A 19,330-nucleotide genomic window follows, 5' to 3' on the forward strand; every position below is an offset into this window, starting at 1 on the left:
GCCATGCTACTATGGAACTGGTGCATCCTCCACAACACTGACATCTCAACCTCCTACCTACAGGATGTCAAAACACCACTACAGATGCACTGAGCAGAAAACTTTCCTAGGCCCACAAGTGGGAAATGAACACCAGAGTACTACAGATCATATTCAAACACTGGGGAGTCTCAACTATAGACCTCTTTGTGACATCCCAAAATGCCAAGTGCCCACACTTTTGCTTTTCTCGTCAGATGGGATGCACCCCTATTATACACCTTTTCCCCCGACCCCTCTCCTATTCCAGAGTCATACACAAGATCAGGACCGACAACACCAGAGTCATTTTTGATAACCCCTTACCCCCCACCCCCTGTGGCCCAGACAAATGTGGTTTCCTTACCTCTTGGAATCATGGAGTAGTCATGCCTTCCGGTCGAGTCTTGCCAGGTTTGGGTGGTAGACCTGGCCTGCGTCCTGAGACCGGAGATGTGGTAGAAGGGAAAGAGTGCATGGTGGGCGCACAGCCATCTTCAAGACAGTGAAATGACCTGTTCAGAGGAGGAAAGGGACATTCTTTTAAACAGCAGAAAGTCTGGCATATCTGCCTACACAATTTGGAAGAGATTCCATACATGGTGCCAGAATAGACAAAAAGTGGCGACTACCTCTCCTTTACCACTGGTACTGGACTACATACTGGAACTTAAGAAATCTGGTCTCTCAATGAGCTCGATCAGAGTATACCTCACAGCAATCTCGGCGTTCAACGCAAAGTGGACGAGTTCTCGATCTTCGCCCACCTGACCATTAAATGCTTTCTCAAGGGTCTTTATAACCTTTACCCTGAAATACGAACCCCTACTCCATCATGAGACCTCAATCTGGTGCTGCGATGCATTACTGGACCCCCTTTTAAACCGTTAGCGACGTGTTCACTTCTCCATCTCTTGATGAAGGCGGCCATTCTCATTGCTATCACATCCGCTCAATGAGAAACGAGGCCCTCATAGCACCCCCCCCCACACACAATATTTTTCAAAAACAAAGTTACCCTAAGACCAGACACCCAAATTTTTACATAAGGTAGTTTCATAATTCCATTTGAATTAACCCATCCATCTCCCATCATTCTTCCCAGAACCTCACGGGAATAACAAGAAGCAATGCTTCACACCCTGAATGTCCGAGGGTGTAGCATTTTACATTGAGAGGACGAAGGCTTTCAGAAAGTCACCAAAGTTATTTCTTTCCATCACGGAATGATCTAAGGGAGACGCCATATACAAACAGAGGCTGTCTAAATGGCTCTCCGGCTGCATTGACTTTTGCTATTGCCATCAACAGCTACAACCCCCACCGGGGACTTGCACACGCTTCACCAGAGCACTCTCTGCCTCAGTAGCCTTCCTCAACAATGTGCCCATTATGGACATCTGTAAATCAGCAACCTGGGCGTCAGCCCATACATTCACCCATCATTATGCCATAGAGCAGCACATGTCATCAAACGCTTCATTTGGACATACAGTTTTATCATCCACCACCACTGCAACTCCAAAGCCCCTCCCTTCCACCAAGAGGCACTGCTCTACAGTCACCGAAAGTGGAGCACCCAGAGGGACACTCGTCGAAGAATGAGAAGATTAATCACCCTGTGCAGTAACTGAGGTTCTTCAATATGGTTGTCCCTGTGGGTGCTCCACTACTCTCCCTTCTCCCCTCTACTTCGGAGTTTTTTTCACACCATGGACTCTGCAGTCATTCAGTCACAAAAACCTGTAGGAGAACACTTCAACCTCCCTGGACACACAATAGCAGATTTAAAGGTAGCCATCCTGCAGCAAAAAATCTTCAGGACCAGACTTCAAAGAGAAACTGCTGAGCTTCAGTTCATTTGCAAATTTGACACCATCAGATCAGGATAAACAAAGACTGTGAATGGCTAGCCAACTACAAAAGCAGTTTCTCCTCCCTTGGTATTTACACCTCAGCTGCTAGAAGAGGGCCTCATCCTCCCTGACTGAACTAACCTCATTATCTCTAGACTGATTCTTGTCTGCATATTTATACCTGCCTCTGGAAATTTCCACTACGTTCATCTGACGAAGTGGGTATTCACCCACGAAAGCTTATGCTCCAATACGTCTGCTAGTCTATAAGGTGCCACAGGATTCTCTGTCGGTGAAATGCTGGCTCTGTTGAAGTCCGTGCCAAAACTTCCACTGATTTCACTAGGCCCAGGCTTTCACATTAGGTATTTAAAGCTTTTAGCTGATCAGTTTCCCTTCATTAAAATATAGTTAGATGTGAAAGGATGTTGCTTTTCCCCTTTGCCAAGTAACTCCTTTGTTTAGAGCTTATGGTGCTCCATCACATGGGTTCATTCTTGTAGGTGCTATATCCATTAGTTTGTTGTTACACAGAAATGTGATAGAAAACGTAATAAGGCTTGGTGTCATTTATTTTGTAAAATTCTTTGAGGCCCTCAGAAGGAAGACATTATAGAAGTGCAAAATGTAATTATTAACAAATCCCAATAGTCTTTTCTCCTCTGTTCTTCATTGCTTATATCATTTCTCAAATAATTTCACCAGCACGAGTTTCATTATCCAGTTTTAGTGCAGTGGGTATTACTAAAACTTTTTGCACATAGTGCCATTCATCCACTCCATGAGTGCACCTTTTATGTAGCTCATTGTGTTATATTTTTCAGCAACGTATCACTATGTGAAACCTGTTTTGCCCATTTATTAATTTTTTATACTAACATTTGTTTTTGTAAGTTGTTTTAAATCGGCAAGACTTAATATAGTGTATTTAGAAATATGTATCTTCGGATAAAGAAGTAGCTTTTGTTTTGATCTTGTGAGTCACAAAGGACAGCATACCAAAGCAGTTCTTGCTGTATGGAATGTAGACATATTTGCAGTCTAGTCATATGTGTCCTGTAGATCTATAAGGTAGATCAAGCTGTCGGTTGAGAAATGTGGAAAATGCAGTACTGAAACAAGTACTTACTCATAAAACTAGCAACTGGATGGAGAAAATACTTTTTTAAAGTTTACCAAAAGAGGAAGCATTTAATACAGAAGATATTTGTAATCTTTTATACTGTGGTCGCAAGTATTAACTGCATGATTATTAGGTAATAACATGATGCTTTAACACTACCATGGTTTTCTATGGTCATGTGGCATAATTGCCCTGGGCTGATATTTAAATCATAGCACTTGTGTATATTAAAGAATCATAGTTTAAATCAGGGGTGGGCAAACTTTGTGGCCCGAGGGCCACATCTGGGAATAGAAATTGTATGGCAGGCCACGAATGCTCACAAAATTGGGGTTGGGGTGCGGGAGGGCTCTGGTTGGGGGTGCGGGCTCCAGGGTGGGGTCAGAAATGAGGAGTTCAGGGTGGGGAACGGGGCTCCGGGCTGGGGCGGGGGAGTGGAGTGCAGGGGAGGGCTCCAGCTGGGGTTGTGGGCTCTGGAATGGGGCTGGGGATGAGGAGTTTGGGGTGTTGGAGTGTGCTCCAGGCTGGGATCGAGGGATTCGGAGGGTGGGAGGGGGATCACAGCTGGGGCAGGGGGTTGGGGAGAGGCTCAGGGGTGCTGGTTCTGGGCGGCACTTACCTCAAGCAACTTCCAGAAGCAGCGGCATGTCCCTTCTCCGGCTCCTACATGGAGGTGCAGCCAGGCAGCTCTGCATGCTGCCCTGTCGGCAGGCACTGCCCCTGCAGCTCCCATTGGAGCGCCAGAGGGGGCCATTGGAGCACATAGGAGCCGGAGGGGGACCATGATGCTGCTTCCAGGAGCCTCGTGGAGCAGCCCCTAACCCTGATCCCTGGCTGGAGCACCGGAGGGGGGCCATGCCATGGCTTCCGGGAGCCACGTGGAGCAGTCCCCGACCCTGCGCCCCCCGGGGCTGGAGCGGGGCAAGCCCCAGACTCCATTCCCCAGTGGGAGCATGAGGGCTGGCTTAAAATGGCTGGCGGGCCGGATCCAGTCCGTGGGCCATAGTTTGCCCACCCCTTGTTTAAATAGTTGTCTTTTAAAAGAGGGGATTTATCATTCACAGAAACTCTGTAAGGATTTCCTTATAGACATTCTCCTGCGCTGTTCTGTAGAGCCCTGCAAATCTGCGGATATCCGTTTTATATCCATGGACCATTTTTGCGGATTGTGGATCAGATGCAGATACAAATTTTGTATCCGCACAAAGGTCTACTGTTATGGGGTGGTAAGGCACCTCATATGATGTCTCGCCCAGGATTTGCAGGAGGCCTGGCCATCTGCATGGAGGCCTTGGACCTCTCCTACGGCTCTGGTCTCCAGTGTCTGCAATGGAGCCATACTTGCAAGGTCCCCTTTTGGCTGCAGTTTCTGTAGGGTGCACAATATTTTTTGTTGCCCTCTGGGAGGATGAAGGCACCAGAGCCCTTTTTCTGCATGGAGTGGTCTTCCATACACAGATCGAAGCGGCAGCATGTTGTTATACCTTCATATAGAAATGTTTTTGCTATTGTTTACAATGTTTATCTTAGAACATTTGGATTTTTCCACTGTCTGCTTTTCCTTTTTTGAAGGATTAGAAAGGGTGTCTTGAATCTGTCTCTCCACTTCTCAAAGGAGTCTTCTTGTATTTTCATATAGTATTTGTTTTTTAACTAGACCAGCACATAGCCAGGTTTCAATGAAATTTTGGCAGCCATAGTTTTACATAGAGGACATATAAATGTACATAATAATACGATTGGAAATGTCCTTCGGATGCTGGCAAGCGTAGGCTCTTATCTAACTAATGGCATTTAAGAAAAATATCCATCAACTTCTGATATACTCAGGGCACGTCTTCACTACCCGCCGGATCGGCGGGTAGCAATCGATCTATTGGGGATCAACTTATCGCGTCTAGTGAAGACGCGATAAAATCAATCCCTGATCGCTCTGCCATCGACTCCGGAAAGCCACCGTGGCAAGAGGCGGAAGCGGAGTCGACGGCGGCGCGGCAGCGGTCGACTCGCCGCCGTCCTCACAGCCAGGTAAGTCGACCTAAAATACGCAACTTCAGCTACGCTATTCATGTAGCTGAAGTTGCGTATCTTAGGTCGACCCCCCCCCCCCCGTAGTGTAGACCTAGCCTCAGAAACATGAAATATGAGCAGAACTTCACTAATCTGCACATTTTATAATACACACAAACATTAGTGGTCTTTGCACTCTTCTCAGAAAATATATAAATAGATGAGCACTGTACTAAGGTCTTATTACTAAGAATTTATTTTTTACAAAATATTTGAGCAGTGCGTGTTCTTGCACATTATTAAATATCAGAAAAAAAGGTGTGTCAAAATAAAGGAACAATGTATATTTTATGATACAGGGATCCTGAATTAATTCCTTATTTTGCTTTAATTCACACGATTCAGCAGTTTGGAACAGGGGGGAGGGATAGCTCAGTGGTTTGAGCATTGGCCTGCTAAACCCAGGGTTGTAAATTCAATCCTTGAGGGGGGCCATTTAGGGATATGGGGCAAAAATCTGTCTAGGGATTGGGCCTGCTTTGAGCGCGGGTTTGGACTAGATGACCTCCTGAGGTCCCTTCCAGCCCTGATATTCTGTGATTCTAATTAGGTAAAAAAATGCTGCCATATCTTATATTTTTAAGATCTTGAAAAATTCCAAACTACTGTGCGAACTATGGAAAAAGGAATCCCTTCACCCACCACTGAATCAGCTTCCGTTAAAGTGAATTATGGCAGATGTTTAGCAGTGCTGAGAAGCTCTATATAATATTTTTAGGACAGTAAATTAAGAAAAATAACATCTTTCTCCAATGCTGGTAGTGGGGAAATTTACTTAGGCAAAATTAAGTATTCAAAGTAAAATTTAGCCAAGAAAATGACAATCGTTCTTATTTTGGGGGTTATAATGCCTGCAAGTGGTTATGAACTTCAGTTTTCTGATTCTTCCAAGAGACAGTATCTTGTGAATACAGGGCTAACGTCATGCTACAAATAGTAAATGCATCTTGTAACTCCTTTTCTATTATTATTTTTATTATTTTATTTTAATTGACATCAACCAATATATAAAGATATAAAATGAAGAGCAATAGTGTTATCAAATCATGAAATTAATTGAGCAAGGATAGTTTTTGTTGCTACTCATTTATTTTTTAAATGCCTTGTTGAAATATTTGCTTAACATGTTCAGAGATCCTGTTTCAAAAAACTACCAATTCCTAAAGAATTAGTGATAGAGGGGAGGGAAGCAAGAACAATTCATATTCATTTGTAACACACTTTTGATGTAAGCATATTTAGCGTTTAGAGAATGCCTTCCTGTAGCTTGTATGTCTTTGTGAAGAAAATTGATTCCTCAGTTGCGTTAAAAGCAATTCCCTTTTTTATGTGCAGTTTTGACAACATTCTGTGCCTTGCTGATTCCTCATCCCTGTCTGATATCACCCTTGATGGCAATCCGATAGCTCAGGAGACATGGTACAAGAACACTATTCTCCATCATATGATGCAGCTCCGACAGTTAGATATGAAGAGAATCACGGTAAGGAACTTTCTGAAAAAGTATTCATCAGATGCTGTAAGCATTAAAATTGGCGAATAGGATTGCTAGGCTCTATGTATGGAAAAACTTGTACGTTATATCTACCTCTGAATAACTTGAACATTACAATATTGTAACTTGGTTTTGTTTTATACTACATGAGTATGTATTTTTCTTGCTTAACTCTAACACATTTATTTTTATTCACCCATACTGTGACAACTGTTCCCTAACAATGGTAAAGAATATCAGAGGTATTTTCTTCTAAACATTGAACAAAGAATGTTATTACAATAAGGAAAATATATTATCTCTAAAACTACTGACTCCTTGGTTCAGTATAGTGCTTCTGCCTAGAACCTTCCCCATCCCAGTCATTCCTGGCTTCCTTCTGCAGATTTAAGTAACAGTACATGTCCTCACAACCACTATACTGGTGAGTTATCACCTGTTGGAAGAACAAGCCCTCTGTTAATACCTTTAACTAACTAGGCCCACATCCTTGTTGAGTTCCTCAGCTCTGTTATGTCTGATCTCTGCCAGCTTTTTGTCCCATAGTTGTCTTAAAATCCACAGTATTGTTAAGCACTCAAGGCTCCCCCTCCCCCCCAAAAAAGAATTGCCCCCCCCCCAAACCATGAGATTTATTTATATCATTCGTTATGTGCCTTCAGGTTTTTGAGCCTTACGGTTTCACATTTTCAAGCTTTTCCCACAAGCATGAGGACTTAAAATTCTGTTGTTTTTTTTGTTTTGTTTTTTAAATGAAAGCTGAGTTTCTCACATATATGACTTCAGGAGCTAGGTCTGTAAGAAAAATACCAAATATCATGAAGCTCATGATAAAATTGAGTGGGCAACACTGAATTCAGGTGTTCTGAGTGGCAACAGCATGTTGCACTGGTATACACTGGGCAATATCTAGCTTGATGTTTCTATGAGTGGTCATTGTCTAACTTCACTTGATGAATAGACCAAAACTCTACTTGGATTGTAATTTTTTTCTCCTTTATTGTATGGCCCACCTGAATATCCTGAATTCCCCAGTCTTGCTTTGCCTTGCAGACAACTAATAGACCTGGTCATTGCTCTTTTAGAAATTCCTTCATTTCTTCTGCAAGAAAGTTGTAGAAGCTGTTGGTCTGAAAATTATTTATAGTGGGTGCTATTACTGCATATTCCCCTTCATTTCTGTTTGGCATGCCATCTCTGCTGGCAAAAGTTTTCATTGAAGTGAGAGCAGAGGCTAAGGGTAACATTTTTCAAAAGCACCTAAGTCCTGTTAACTTCCTATGAGACTTAGGCTCCTAAGTCATGTTTGGACTGTGAAAATATTACCCTCGGGCTGCAAGTGTATATCTCTTGTCCACACCAGTTCCAGTTAAGAAAAACAAACCTATCCAATTGTTTAACCTGTAGATAATTGGGATGGGATTTGAAAGTCTTTAGCTCTTCACCCCTCAAACTTCAGTTGACAAAATAAACTGAACCTTTTTGGATGACACACTTTGTAAGTTTTTTTTTTTTCTCTCAAAGCAGGAAAATGGCCCTTTTCTGCCATCTACCATTGAGAAAAGTAAATCAAAGATATCCTTTTTACAACAGTTTGCAGATATGTAGAAAACGTCTAAATTTGAATTGAATATGGTGCAGCTTTATAAATAGGCTTCACAGAATTCATTTTTTTGTAATTTCGATAACATTGATGTTTTGGTTTTAAGCATTTTTTTGTTTTTTATCTATATACATTTTCACAGTTGCAGGAAATTATGGGGTTTTTGTGATGGGGTATACAAATCTAACACTGGGCCCAAAGGAGTTAAAGGGCAATACTGGGCCCAGGTAGTCCTGCCCTGCCAGGCCTACAGAGCATGCTCTGGCTGGAGGTACAGGTTAAAAAGAAGCTCAGAAATCCAGGCAATGAGAGGGAGAGCAAACAGTCTGGGGGAAAGGCAGGCCATTCTCTTGAAAGCCACACTGAAGGCTGAGCTTGAGATGGGACCATGGTGCTGGTGAGCCCCACAGGCGGTGCTTTCTCTAACCTACCTCTCGCCCACCTTTTTTTTTTTTTTTTAAATTCTGAGAACCGACAGGTCCTGAGAGGCTCTGCTCATTTGAACTCTGTTAAACTTCTGATTGTTTGAACTTTAGGGGACCATTCCCCAAGCTGAAGGAGCAGATAGATAGGAAGTGGTCCAGGGTGGCAGACTTGGGTTCTCTGGTGCTGTTTCCCACAGTACCCTGGGCTGGGATCCCATGGAGAGGGTTGGCCCTGGTTCCCCTACCACATCCTGCTTGAGAACTAGGCCCATAGGTGGGCTGAGGCCATGACGCTTCTGGGGTAGGGACCAGGCATTTCTGTCCTTCCCCACCCTTTTTTCTGCAACTAGTGTCTGGAAACCAGGTACACTAAGCCCTAATCCACCCAGCCCCCCTGAACACCCTATTACTGGATGGTCAGACAACAAGGGGGTTAGGCAGTAATTATTTAATGACAGTAGATGGTGAGATTCAAAAAGTTAAAGCTTTATAACTGTTAAAACACAAATTGTAAACATCATGTCAAAATATACAAAGTAAATATCCTTAAATCAAACTCTAATAAATTCTCAAGCAGCATTTTTCTTACTTTGCCTATATGTAAATTTTGATTATTATCTATGAAAATATTTTTTGTTGATATGTGTGCGTACGGTGAAATTGACGTTTACTGACATTTACTGAAAAAAATCTACTCCTTCTAAGCCTACTTACTGTGGAGGAGTTAACCAGAAAGAAATATATGGACTGTGTACCATGTATGTAATTTGCCCTTCCAACAAAATCTGTTAAGTACAATACATATATTTTAAAAAGCTTTGCCATGCTATTATTGCTTGAAAATTTTTCCAGAATAAGGAATTGGTTCTCCTATTTTATTCAGAATGGAATTCCCTTCTGGCGCTGTTACATTTTTTCATTGAGAGACCTTCCACCCGTGAAGTGTTTTAGCACTGATAGGGCAATGCTATAGAAAGACCCCAAACAAAATCTCCCTCGCAACTTTGAGAAAAACAGACTTCTCAGGAATTTCCTAATAAATTATTAGAAGAAATAATCCTGTCCCTTAATTCACATATTTTAGGAACCTTAGAGGCTAGTATCAAAAATAATGGGAGATACACCTTTTTAATCAAATACCATTTTTTCAAAGAACAGTTGTAGATCAGGAAAACTTAAAAAAAATTGGCTTCTCTATCTTCTGAGGAGGCATGTCTTTGTTCATTCCTGTATTACATCAAACCAAAATGCTATAACTTCCATTAATGAGCAGCATGTTATCTCCAAGATACAGATGATATGAACTTATTGGGTATTAGAAGTGTACTGTTTTATATTTTGCATTCAATCTCCCTATGAGTTTATAGTTCATATATGTATCCCAGGCCATTCTTCAGATTTTTATGACTTAGGTAGAGTTACCAGATTTGCCTGTTACTTTGGGGTATGCTCATTTATTTGGGTTACTCTTCGGGGGGGGGGGGAGGGAGGTCTGTAATTCTATCAATGTACTGCTTGTCTCACTTGTGTTTTCATATGGAGCTCTACTTCTCCCTTCTGCAAGTCCCCTCCCAATGGAGCTATCCTGCAGGACCTAGGTTCCCTAGGGCTGGGTTCCTCCAGCCCCAGAACCAGATGAACACACATCCACCCACACATACATTAATAGAGGAAGTCTGAGCGGACCGGGTCAAACAGCACTTTCAAGCTGCCCCCCCCCCTTATGTGTCCCAGATTCAGCACGTCCCTATCCCCACTCTCACATCACAGTTGTACTGATAGTAACCTACTTGGTGAGCAAACCCCACAGTATTTTGGGTGCTGCAGGGATTTTTAGCTTAGGTAAAAGAAGCATTGCTGCAGAGTAAATGGGGGAAACTAAAAACACAAAAGAGTAAAGTTCAGCAAGAGAGAGAGAAGCAACCAGCTTAACCATAAAAGTTATTTATTGAATAATAGTGATAACTACACAAGGAGGGCTAAACCAAGGAAAATAGAGAGAGAGAAAGAGGGGGTCTCACCCACTCCATGAGGCTTGAACTGGTTGGGGTTCCCAGGTAGTGGTGGTAGCTCAGGGTCCTGAGTGCTGGAGACAGGCAGAGTCCCCAGCACGATCAGTCAGGAGAAGATGGAGTCCCAGTGGAACTGATGCAGAGTTTGGGTCTATGCATCAGAACACTTACTTGAACATAGGTAGAGGTCTTTGTAGAGAAACAACAATGGTTCAAGGGTAAACTGATGACTCAAGAGTTTTCTTTAGGCTAGACAATAGGAGCTGATCACTCTTGGCTATGGGTGGTGGTTTCTTCCAGGGAGCTCACAATGAAACTAGGCTGCTTCAGTATTTTGGATATCAATCACGGATTCATTACTAGAATTGGGCCGATAACTGCTGAGCTGGGTGTGAGCAGGTGTAGGTTCATGAACATCTGGTGCAGAGATTCCCATGATGCAGGGCTTCCCTGCTTTTCTGGTCCCAGAGTTCAGTGCGATTCTCTGTTCTTCATTCTGTATGCTAATCCCTGTCCCATCCTTCATGCAGATGAAGCTAGGGGAGTTGTCTCTGCTCTCCATTCTGTATGCAAATGGAGATGTCTTAATCTTGTGACCCTTGTCAGGAGGGGTCTAGGTGTGTCTCCGAACTCCCTTCACTGCTCTCTGCAAGCATTTTCTCTGATTGGTTTTGGTTCATGCAGATACTGGTGGGGGGGAGATGTCTTTCATGAGTCAGACAGGCTAGATACTGCGCCCTGGTTCCCCAAGATCACAGAGCTGACTAGTATCAGTAGTTGTATTTTATTTAGTTCTAATATATTAACGTATGTTCTTGAACATAAATGTATACCTATATAAGATATTTGTTACAGATATTTAAACAGAACTCTCTGTTTGGAATATTTTTATATAAGACATGCTATGGAAATATGGGTGGACAGCTGTCCTCAACTAGCTAAGCTAGTTCACAGTCTTGGAGTTATAGTTGGTTTATCCTTGGCACTGGATATTCAGGTAGTGGCATTCACTAGAAGCACCTCCTTGAATAATAATAATGATAAACATACAACAAATAAAATAAAATAACCCTAAAGTGGGAAAAGAAGGTTCATCCCGGTGTGCTCTATTTATCATCCTACTCAGCGCTCATCTGTAATGCTCCCCAGCATGCCCTACCGCATGGCAATGGGTTCAGCTGCAATTAGTATCTGGAGTGCTACTATCAATGTTATGCCATATTAGCATCAGGGGCAGCTGCTAGCATGGTAGACCTACAGATATAGTCACTTTCTTGTTTTTTATATTAAAGGTTGAATACACTTTGGGTGAAGGTAACAAAAGGACACAGTAATAAAACGCAAAAATAAGAATCAACAAGGAAATACAAAGAAATCACCATGGCTGTTACGGAGTGAAAAGTACACCTGAATCCTCAAGGGTGAGAGTGATTGGACCTGCAGGGAGGGAAAGTACTGTTGCCCCTTTAAGGAAGGTTCCCCCTTCAGCTCTTTAGCCATTTGGGAGTGAGTGGGCAATAGCTCTGAGAAAGCCCAGTGGTTCGTGTGCAACAGAGGATAGGGGTCAGGACACCATTGCATGCTGGAAAAGCAGCCCCCCATTCTTCCTCCCCTAGGATTGTCATGGGACTGTTTTTTGTGGGGTCTGCTGTGGGCATCGTGCTATTTGCGACTGGAAATGAATTTTTTCTTCACTGCCAGATTGGCCAAGAGGGATGGGTTTTTCCATCTTTCCCACACCAACTGAGGGACCCAGTGGGAGTGAAAGTAAGGTTCAGATTGTTGCATCTTGGCAGATGTCCATTGCAGATACTTGTTTAATAGGGGTTTCATCCCCTGATAAACTGGAATTGGAAGTGAACTCAGGGGAAGGCATCCCCTAAAGAAGCTGGGAAACACTGTTGGGGTTTCTAATATCTGGTACAAGAAGAAGACATCTCCTTTCCCCAGAGCCTTAGTACTCAGACAAGGAGAGGGTAGTGGGGTCCCACCAATATGCTGGGACCCACTTTGGAGAGGGGAAGGGCTGATGGCAGCTCTCTAGCAAGAGATACGAGCTACACTGTACAAAGCATTGTCAGATATTTTTCAGATCAATGATTAAAGGTGTAGCCTGGTTAAACCACATCCCTCGAGTCTTCTCTTATCTTCCTGCATATTCAACCCAATAAAATATTGGACTATCAAGAAGAAAAGAGATCAAATCATTGAAAGAACATAGCAGTAGGAAGAATAAAAGAGAGGCAGTTTTATGATGAGGATTAAAATATTAGAAGAACAGAGAGACATCCAGGGAAGTAGGGCTAGAAGAAGAATGAAGGCAATCTTTAGGAACCACAGTAAAAGAATGAACAATGGCAAAATGATTAGTGGGTGTCACTTGCTAACTTTGATTTTTTTCTTATGCTTTCTTAATCATAAGGAATATTTACAGAAATATGAAAAATTGCATTCCATTCCTGTAATCTGTTGTAACTTTGGAGCAAAAGTTCATTCTATTAATTTAGGATGAAATTCATCCCTGTAAGAAGGTATATGCACCACTTAATATCAGTTCAGCTCTCAAAATAGGACTTAAGTGGTGTCATAGGCCTTGTGCTGGTCCTTTCAACACACACTTTTACCCTTGAAGCACGGTAATGCTTGCTGTGAAACTATTGTCTCTCCCAGTTACAGAGTAGCGATGGCTCAAGTTGTTTGTTCTATTGATGTTTCTTAAAAACCTTCATTCAGCTAAGTAGATTTCATTTTAAGATACAAAGTTCCAAAGTCACATTTAGTATGCAGTGTATTTGTTATTGCAGAAATTCATCACCCTCTTAGAATATTCTGTTATTAGTTTTAAGAACTTTTAAACCCCATGTATTTCAGTGTCTGGTTTACCACAATATTTCTGCTTTCCTGTGTGATGTTATTAAATAAACATATCTAATGTATACATACAAATGAAAAATATTTTGTAAATTTCTTATGTATTCTAAGAAGACCAAGCTTCTTTCAACGAAACTCTGGCAAAGTAAATACTGTACTGACTTTGTACTAGAAAATTAGAGGAATTTTGAGGGTTTCCCGTGTATTTACAGTGAGTTTCTTGAGACCTGCAAAACTTGTGCAGATCTTAGATATTTCCTATTTTTAATTAGCATAATTTCATATGTGGAATTCCAGTTATCTTATTTGATATTTATCTACCTTTTTAAGATTTTTAAGTGCTATATTTTGTCAGGAGATTCCTTTTGTACTAGAGCAGGGGTCGGCAATGTTTGGCACGCGGCTCGCCAGGGTAAGCACCCTAGCGGGCCGGGCCAGTTTATTTACCTGCTGACGCGGCAGGTTCGGCCAATCGCGGCCCCCACTGGCTGTGGTTCGCCGTCCCGGGCCAATGGGGGCGGCGGGAAGCCGCGGCCAGCACATCCCTCGGCCCGCGCCGCTTCCCGCCGTCCCCATTGGTCCGGGACGGTGAACCGCGGCGAGTGGGGGCCGCGATCGGCCGAACCTGCCGCGTCAGCAGGTAAATAAACTAGCCCGGCCCTCTAGGGTGCGTACCCTGGCGAGCCGCATGCCGAATGTTGCCAACCTCTGTACTAGAGTGTGTGGTAATGCTACCTACTAGTCTCAAACAAAATACTTAGAGGAAAAAAATGTTGAAACGATACCTTCTCTGTGATTTTCTACAAACCATTTCATACAGATCTGTAACTCCAAATTTCCTGACCTTCACTCCCTTCAAAGTTTAAAACGTGTTATTCAAATTCCAGTCTTCTAAAAAAGTTTTTTTGTTTAATATTTATGTATGGTGAAAGTCAGGAAATTCAAGGTCAATCTTCCACAAATAGCCTTAAAGCTGTCCCTGTATCCTGCCAAAACTATGAAAAATCCACCCAAACTAGATAGGGGATTATAAATATGTAAACTACTCTTCAAAATTTTTGAAATATTTAACAATGGAGAAGTAATACACTTGATGCATGTGTCAACTCTCCTCTGTTCTTTGTGGAGACTAGTTGAAGTCATATTTTATACAATCTGTTTTAGTGAATGAGATATTGTAAGGTCCAGAATGTCCAATTTTTGGATAGTGAATGTGGTCAGAGTGGTTAACTAGTTGTAGGTGTATGCTGGGGGTTTCTGATCTGCCTCAAGATGGTGAGTGGTATTGTTTTTTAAATTTACTGATTGTTTTTTTAAATAGTATACTAATGAGGCATTTTGTGTTGAAGGTATATCTGCTGGCAACCTTAAACTAATCAATTTTGGGGAAATTAGCCTCATTTTTGTATTTTGATGAACTATCATGATTGCAATGTATTCTAAATATATTTTTCATAAATGGGTTACTGTTTCTATTTTATGTTTAGTATCTACACCCCTTGAGTTTGAAAATTCACATTCATCTCTGTAATTTCTCTTATTCCTAACCTTTCTCTGCAGACATTCAGACCAAAAGATCTTCCAGGTTCTTCTTGATTTGGGTGTAAGGAAACTTTTTACAACCTGGCATATGAGTCCAGTGAAGCTCGGGCTTCTGGATTTATTTTAAGGAGCCTACTAATTCGGGCATGAGTAATTTTTTTAGTATGGCTTTACAAAAACAAAGAAATTTCTCCCCCATCCCTCCCGCCCGAGTCCAGGATTTCATTTTTTTTAAAGTCTAGTCCAGTTAAACACAAGTTTCCTCTTAAAGCAAATAAACCCAAAGAAACTAACCAAAACCCCCCACCCCCAAATGTGCTTGAGGTAAAGACCACACATGAGAAGTTTCAGGTTTAAAGAAAATTTCACGAGAAGCTTAAAGGGATGGAAGTATCAAACTTACCATGAAAACAAATTAACAATAGTACTTAACATTTATCTTTCATCTTCCCTGTGCTTTGCAAACATTAGCGATTTACTAAGAATGACAATTTTACCTATGAGGTCTCTACCATGCATCCATATTATTATTTTTTCCCTAGTAGTTTCCTTAATTTTTTCACAAGTGTGTGTTGGAGGGAATGTTCAGGATATATAACTCATAAATGGCTGAGTGGATTATAATTTTAAATCTTAATGCATCTTTTCCATCGGTGTGCTCATCCAATTCCTTGCTGCTCTCTACTACTTCCATTACATTGGGTTGCACAATGGAGGATGGAGCTGCCAAGTGAATGCAGCATTGCTGGAGTCAGTATTCTTCTCAACATCCCTCAGCCTTGGCATTAGGAATGGGGCAATGAGGAGACAGTTTTGGGGCTGAGTTTGCAGTTAAATGAGGGAGGTGGACCAAGATGGAGGAGGTAGCCTAGGATGAGGGAAGATCGTTGGAGAAGTTGAGAGGAATCTGAATAAGGAAGGCGAGTAATAGTGTCTGTCTTTAAAAGACCAAAAGAACTTAAAAGAAAAAAAAACATATAAATGAAATGTCAAGTTGATATATTTAAATACAAAATCTATAGGAAATGCATAATTTATAAAGTTGTCTTAATCATAGTATCATTAAACTTGTCCCCATTATCATTATGTATATATTTTATGGTAGGGCTATTTTAGACCGTTTATATGAGGATATTATTATTAATATGCTGGATGTGTAATTGAGGTAAACTTAATGTTATGAGAATCTTAATATTTGTGATTCTTAAAACTTTGTGTTTTAACTTTGTAAACATAACATTTAATTAACATTTTTCTGTTTTGCACTGATAGTGTGTACATAGTATTTGTGATATGTGTAGTCCTGGAGTGGCTGCGATGTACTCTATTTATTTTGCAGCAGTTCTCAATCCCCAGTCAGGGATTGCGGGCCCCTTTATCTTAGGTGCTGTGTACACACACACACAGAAACAGTCCTTTTGTGGACATACTTTAAAGAATATTGTACTCTACTTCATTTTCCATCGGATACTGTGGTAATGACTTAGTAGTAGTGAAGTTTAATCGGATAAGTGTGTCATGAAGTTCCTGTTTATTTCATCTTAAAATAAGCAACTATACAATTGATTTGCATGCTTTCACATTACTTAAAGCTTAAAATGAATTATTATATTTGTACAGTAGTTTTAACATATCAAGATTATTTTTTGAGATTGCCTAAATTCTCTGTTAGTGTCTTAAGTTTCTGAAAAATGGAAGTGAAAAGTTAAAAGTCTGTTGTTTCTTACAGGCGCTTTCTATTTTAGAAGGGACCCCCCAAAAAAACTTTTCTCTGACGGTTTTGGAAGATATTTTTATATAAACACTTCAGGGGGTTATGAAGTAAATAAAATTACCATATATACTCGTTCATTAGCCTGTTCATTTATAAGCCGACCCCCCAAGATGGTTAGGTAAAAATAGCAAAAACTGTATGACCCTTTCATAAGCCGACCCTATATTTCAGGGGTTGGCAAACTTTGGTTCCTGGACTGTTAGGGTAAGCCGCTAGCGGGCCTGGACGTTTTGTTTAACTGGAGCGTTCACAGGCACGGAGCCCCTCTGCTCCCAGTGTCCGCAGTTTGCCGTTCCCAGCCAATGGGAGCTGCAGGAAGTGGCCCCGCAGCTCCCATTGGCTGGGAACGGCAAACCACGGACACTGGGAGCTGAGGGACTCCGTGCCTGCAGACGCTCCAGGTAAACAAAACAACAATGTATTAGATATTCAATTCAATGATTCCATAGAGTTTAAAATCATCACATTTTGGTGTAGACCCGTTTATAAGACGACCCCTGCTCTTTGATGCGTCACGTTTTTACCAAAAATATTCAGCTTATGAACGAGTATATACGGTAAGTTTAAAAAGTATACTTCTCAAATGTTTGTGTTGGAGAACCTCTTTGCTTTTCATTTCATAGCTAACATTTCTTTGTTACTTGGAAAATATGTGTTCTAAAAATACTGTGCTATGAGAATATTTGGATTTCTGTAAACAAGGAACATTTAGCCTAATATGGCTCTACTGGTTATTTAATTGTCCTGATATGAGACAAACATTACCAAATGCCTGTATTTAGGGACAAATATGTGGTTTCTTGAGCATTAGTAAGTAGCAATGTTATATGAAGAATATAGTTAATATAGTCTAGTCAATGGTCTGCAGAAAAGACCCTTTGCTTTCTCTCTCTTTAATTCTAGTTAAATCACTGGAACAATAGGGGGCAGGAACAGTTTAACTATTAAAATGAATCTTTTGGACTATGATTCAGACATAAATTGAATACCACAGACTCATTTTATTTGTATTTTACTTACCAAAAAAATTGTGTAAAATTAGTTGCCTACAAAAAGTACTCTCAAATATTTCCATTTACAATGTTGGGATGTAATGAAATAATATGTTATAACTGCCCTCTGAGTAAGAAGAGTACTTAACATATATACAGAACTTTACATTTTTCAAAGCACTGTACGAATGTTAATCTGTAGAAAACACCAAATTTGGTGCTTTATTATCTTCTATATTTTCATTATAGGAATGTGTACATTTCCTGATATTTTTTTCTTTTAACTACTGATTCTGTATAGTTTTTAGTTTTGTTTTAGTAATGAATTTATTTGTAGAAACATTGTGAAAATATACCAGATAATCTAATATTGTGGTATTAGAATTACAGTCTGCAAAAGTGGTGGGAGAGGTGAAGAGAAAACATAGGTCTACAGCAAATTTAAGTTTATTCACAACTGACAGCCTTTGATTAGTCCAGTCATAAATGTTCTATATTAGAACCAATATTTACTGGGGAGTAGATTCTCGGAGGCATTTTATGTTCCAGCTTTGTGCTCTGCAGGATTTTTAGCAACACTTACCTCTTAAGTGCCTAATCCAACCCATTAAAGTCAATGGAAACACTCCCATTGTCTTTTATGGGTGTAAGATCAGTCACCTAAAGAAAACAAGAGCTGTTCCCCTCCAACTTTACAACATTTTTCTTATCCCAAAACCTTGATTGTTATATCTTATTGGACTTGTTCTGAGAGGTGATTAGCACAAGTAACTCTCATTGAGAGTCGAGGAGATTTATAACCTGTTAGGATCGGGTCTTTAGGCTGCTTGAAGGACAGGGGCCATTTCAGATTTGGGGGGAGGGGTGTCCAACTTTAACTGTGATTCCAGGGGCTACATTTTAGGCACCTGAAAATTTTAGTGTTTTTTTTGCAGATAATAAGTTAGAAATTAGCTGACAAAAGCACTATATCTAATTCCCATATAAAAAAAGTAGAGCTGTCAAGCAATTACAAATTAATTGTGATTAATCGCATGATTAAAAAAATTAATCGTGATGAATTGTGCTGTTAATAATAGAATACCATTTATTTAAATATTTTTGGATTATTTCTACATTTTCAAATATAGTGATTTCAGTTGCAACACAGAATACGAAGTGTATGGTGCTCACTTTATATTTATTTTTATTACATATATTTGCACTGTAAAAACAAAAGAAATAGTTTTCAATTCACTTAATACAAGTACTGTAGTGCAATCTCTTTATCATTAATGTTGAACTTATGTACAAAAAAACCCTGCATCAAAAATAAAACAATGTAAAACTTTAGAGGCTACAAGTCCAATCAGTCCTATTTCTTGTTCAGCCAATCGCTCAGACAAACAAGTTAGTTTACATCTACGGGAGATAATGCTGCCTGCTTCTTAATTACAGTGTCACTTGAAAGTGAGAACAGGCGTTCGTATGGCACCGTTGTAGCTGGCATTGCAAGATATTTACATTCCAGATGCACTAAAGATTCATATGTCCCTTCATGCTTCAACCA

General features: G+C 40.6%; 1 protein-coding gene across 1 annotated transcript in view; it reads left to right on the forward strand.

Moving 5' to 3' along the window:
• LRRC49 (leucine rich repeat containing 49) overlaps positions 1–19,330 on the forward strand; it is a 132,154-nt gene that overhangs the window by 59,228 nt on the left and 53,596 nt on the right. The window contains exon 10 of the mRNA XM_065412155.1: positions 6,403–6,550. Coding sequence (XP_065268227.1) covers positions 6,403–6,550 — 148 coding nt within the window. The remainder of the gene's footprint in view (positions 1–6,402; positions 6,551–19,330) is intronic.

The sequence above is a fragment of the Emys orbicularis genome, chromosome 10, assembly GCF_028017835.1.
Source record: "Emys orbicularis isolate rEmyOrb1 chromosome 10, rEmyOrb1.hap1, whole genome shotgun sequence".
Taxonomy (NCBI): Eukaryota; Metazoa; Chordata; order Testudines; family Emydidae; genus Emys; species Emys orbicularis.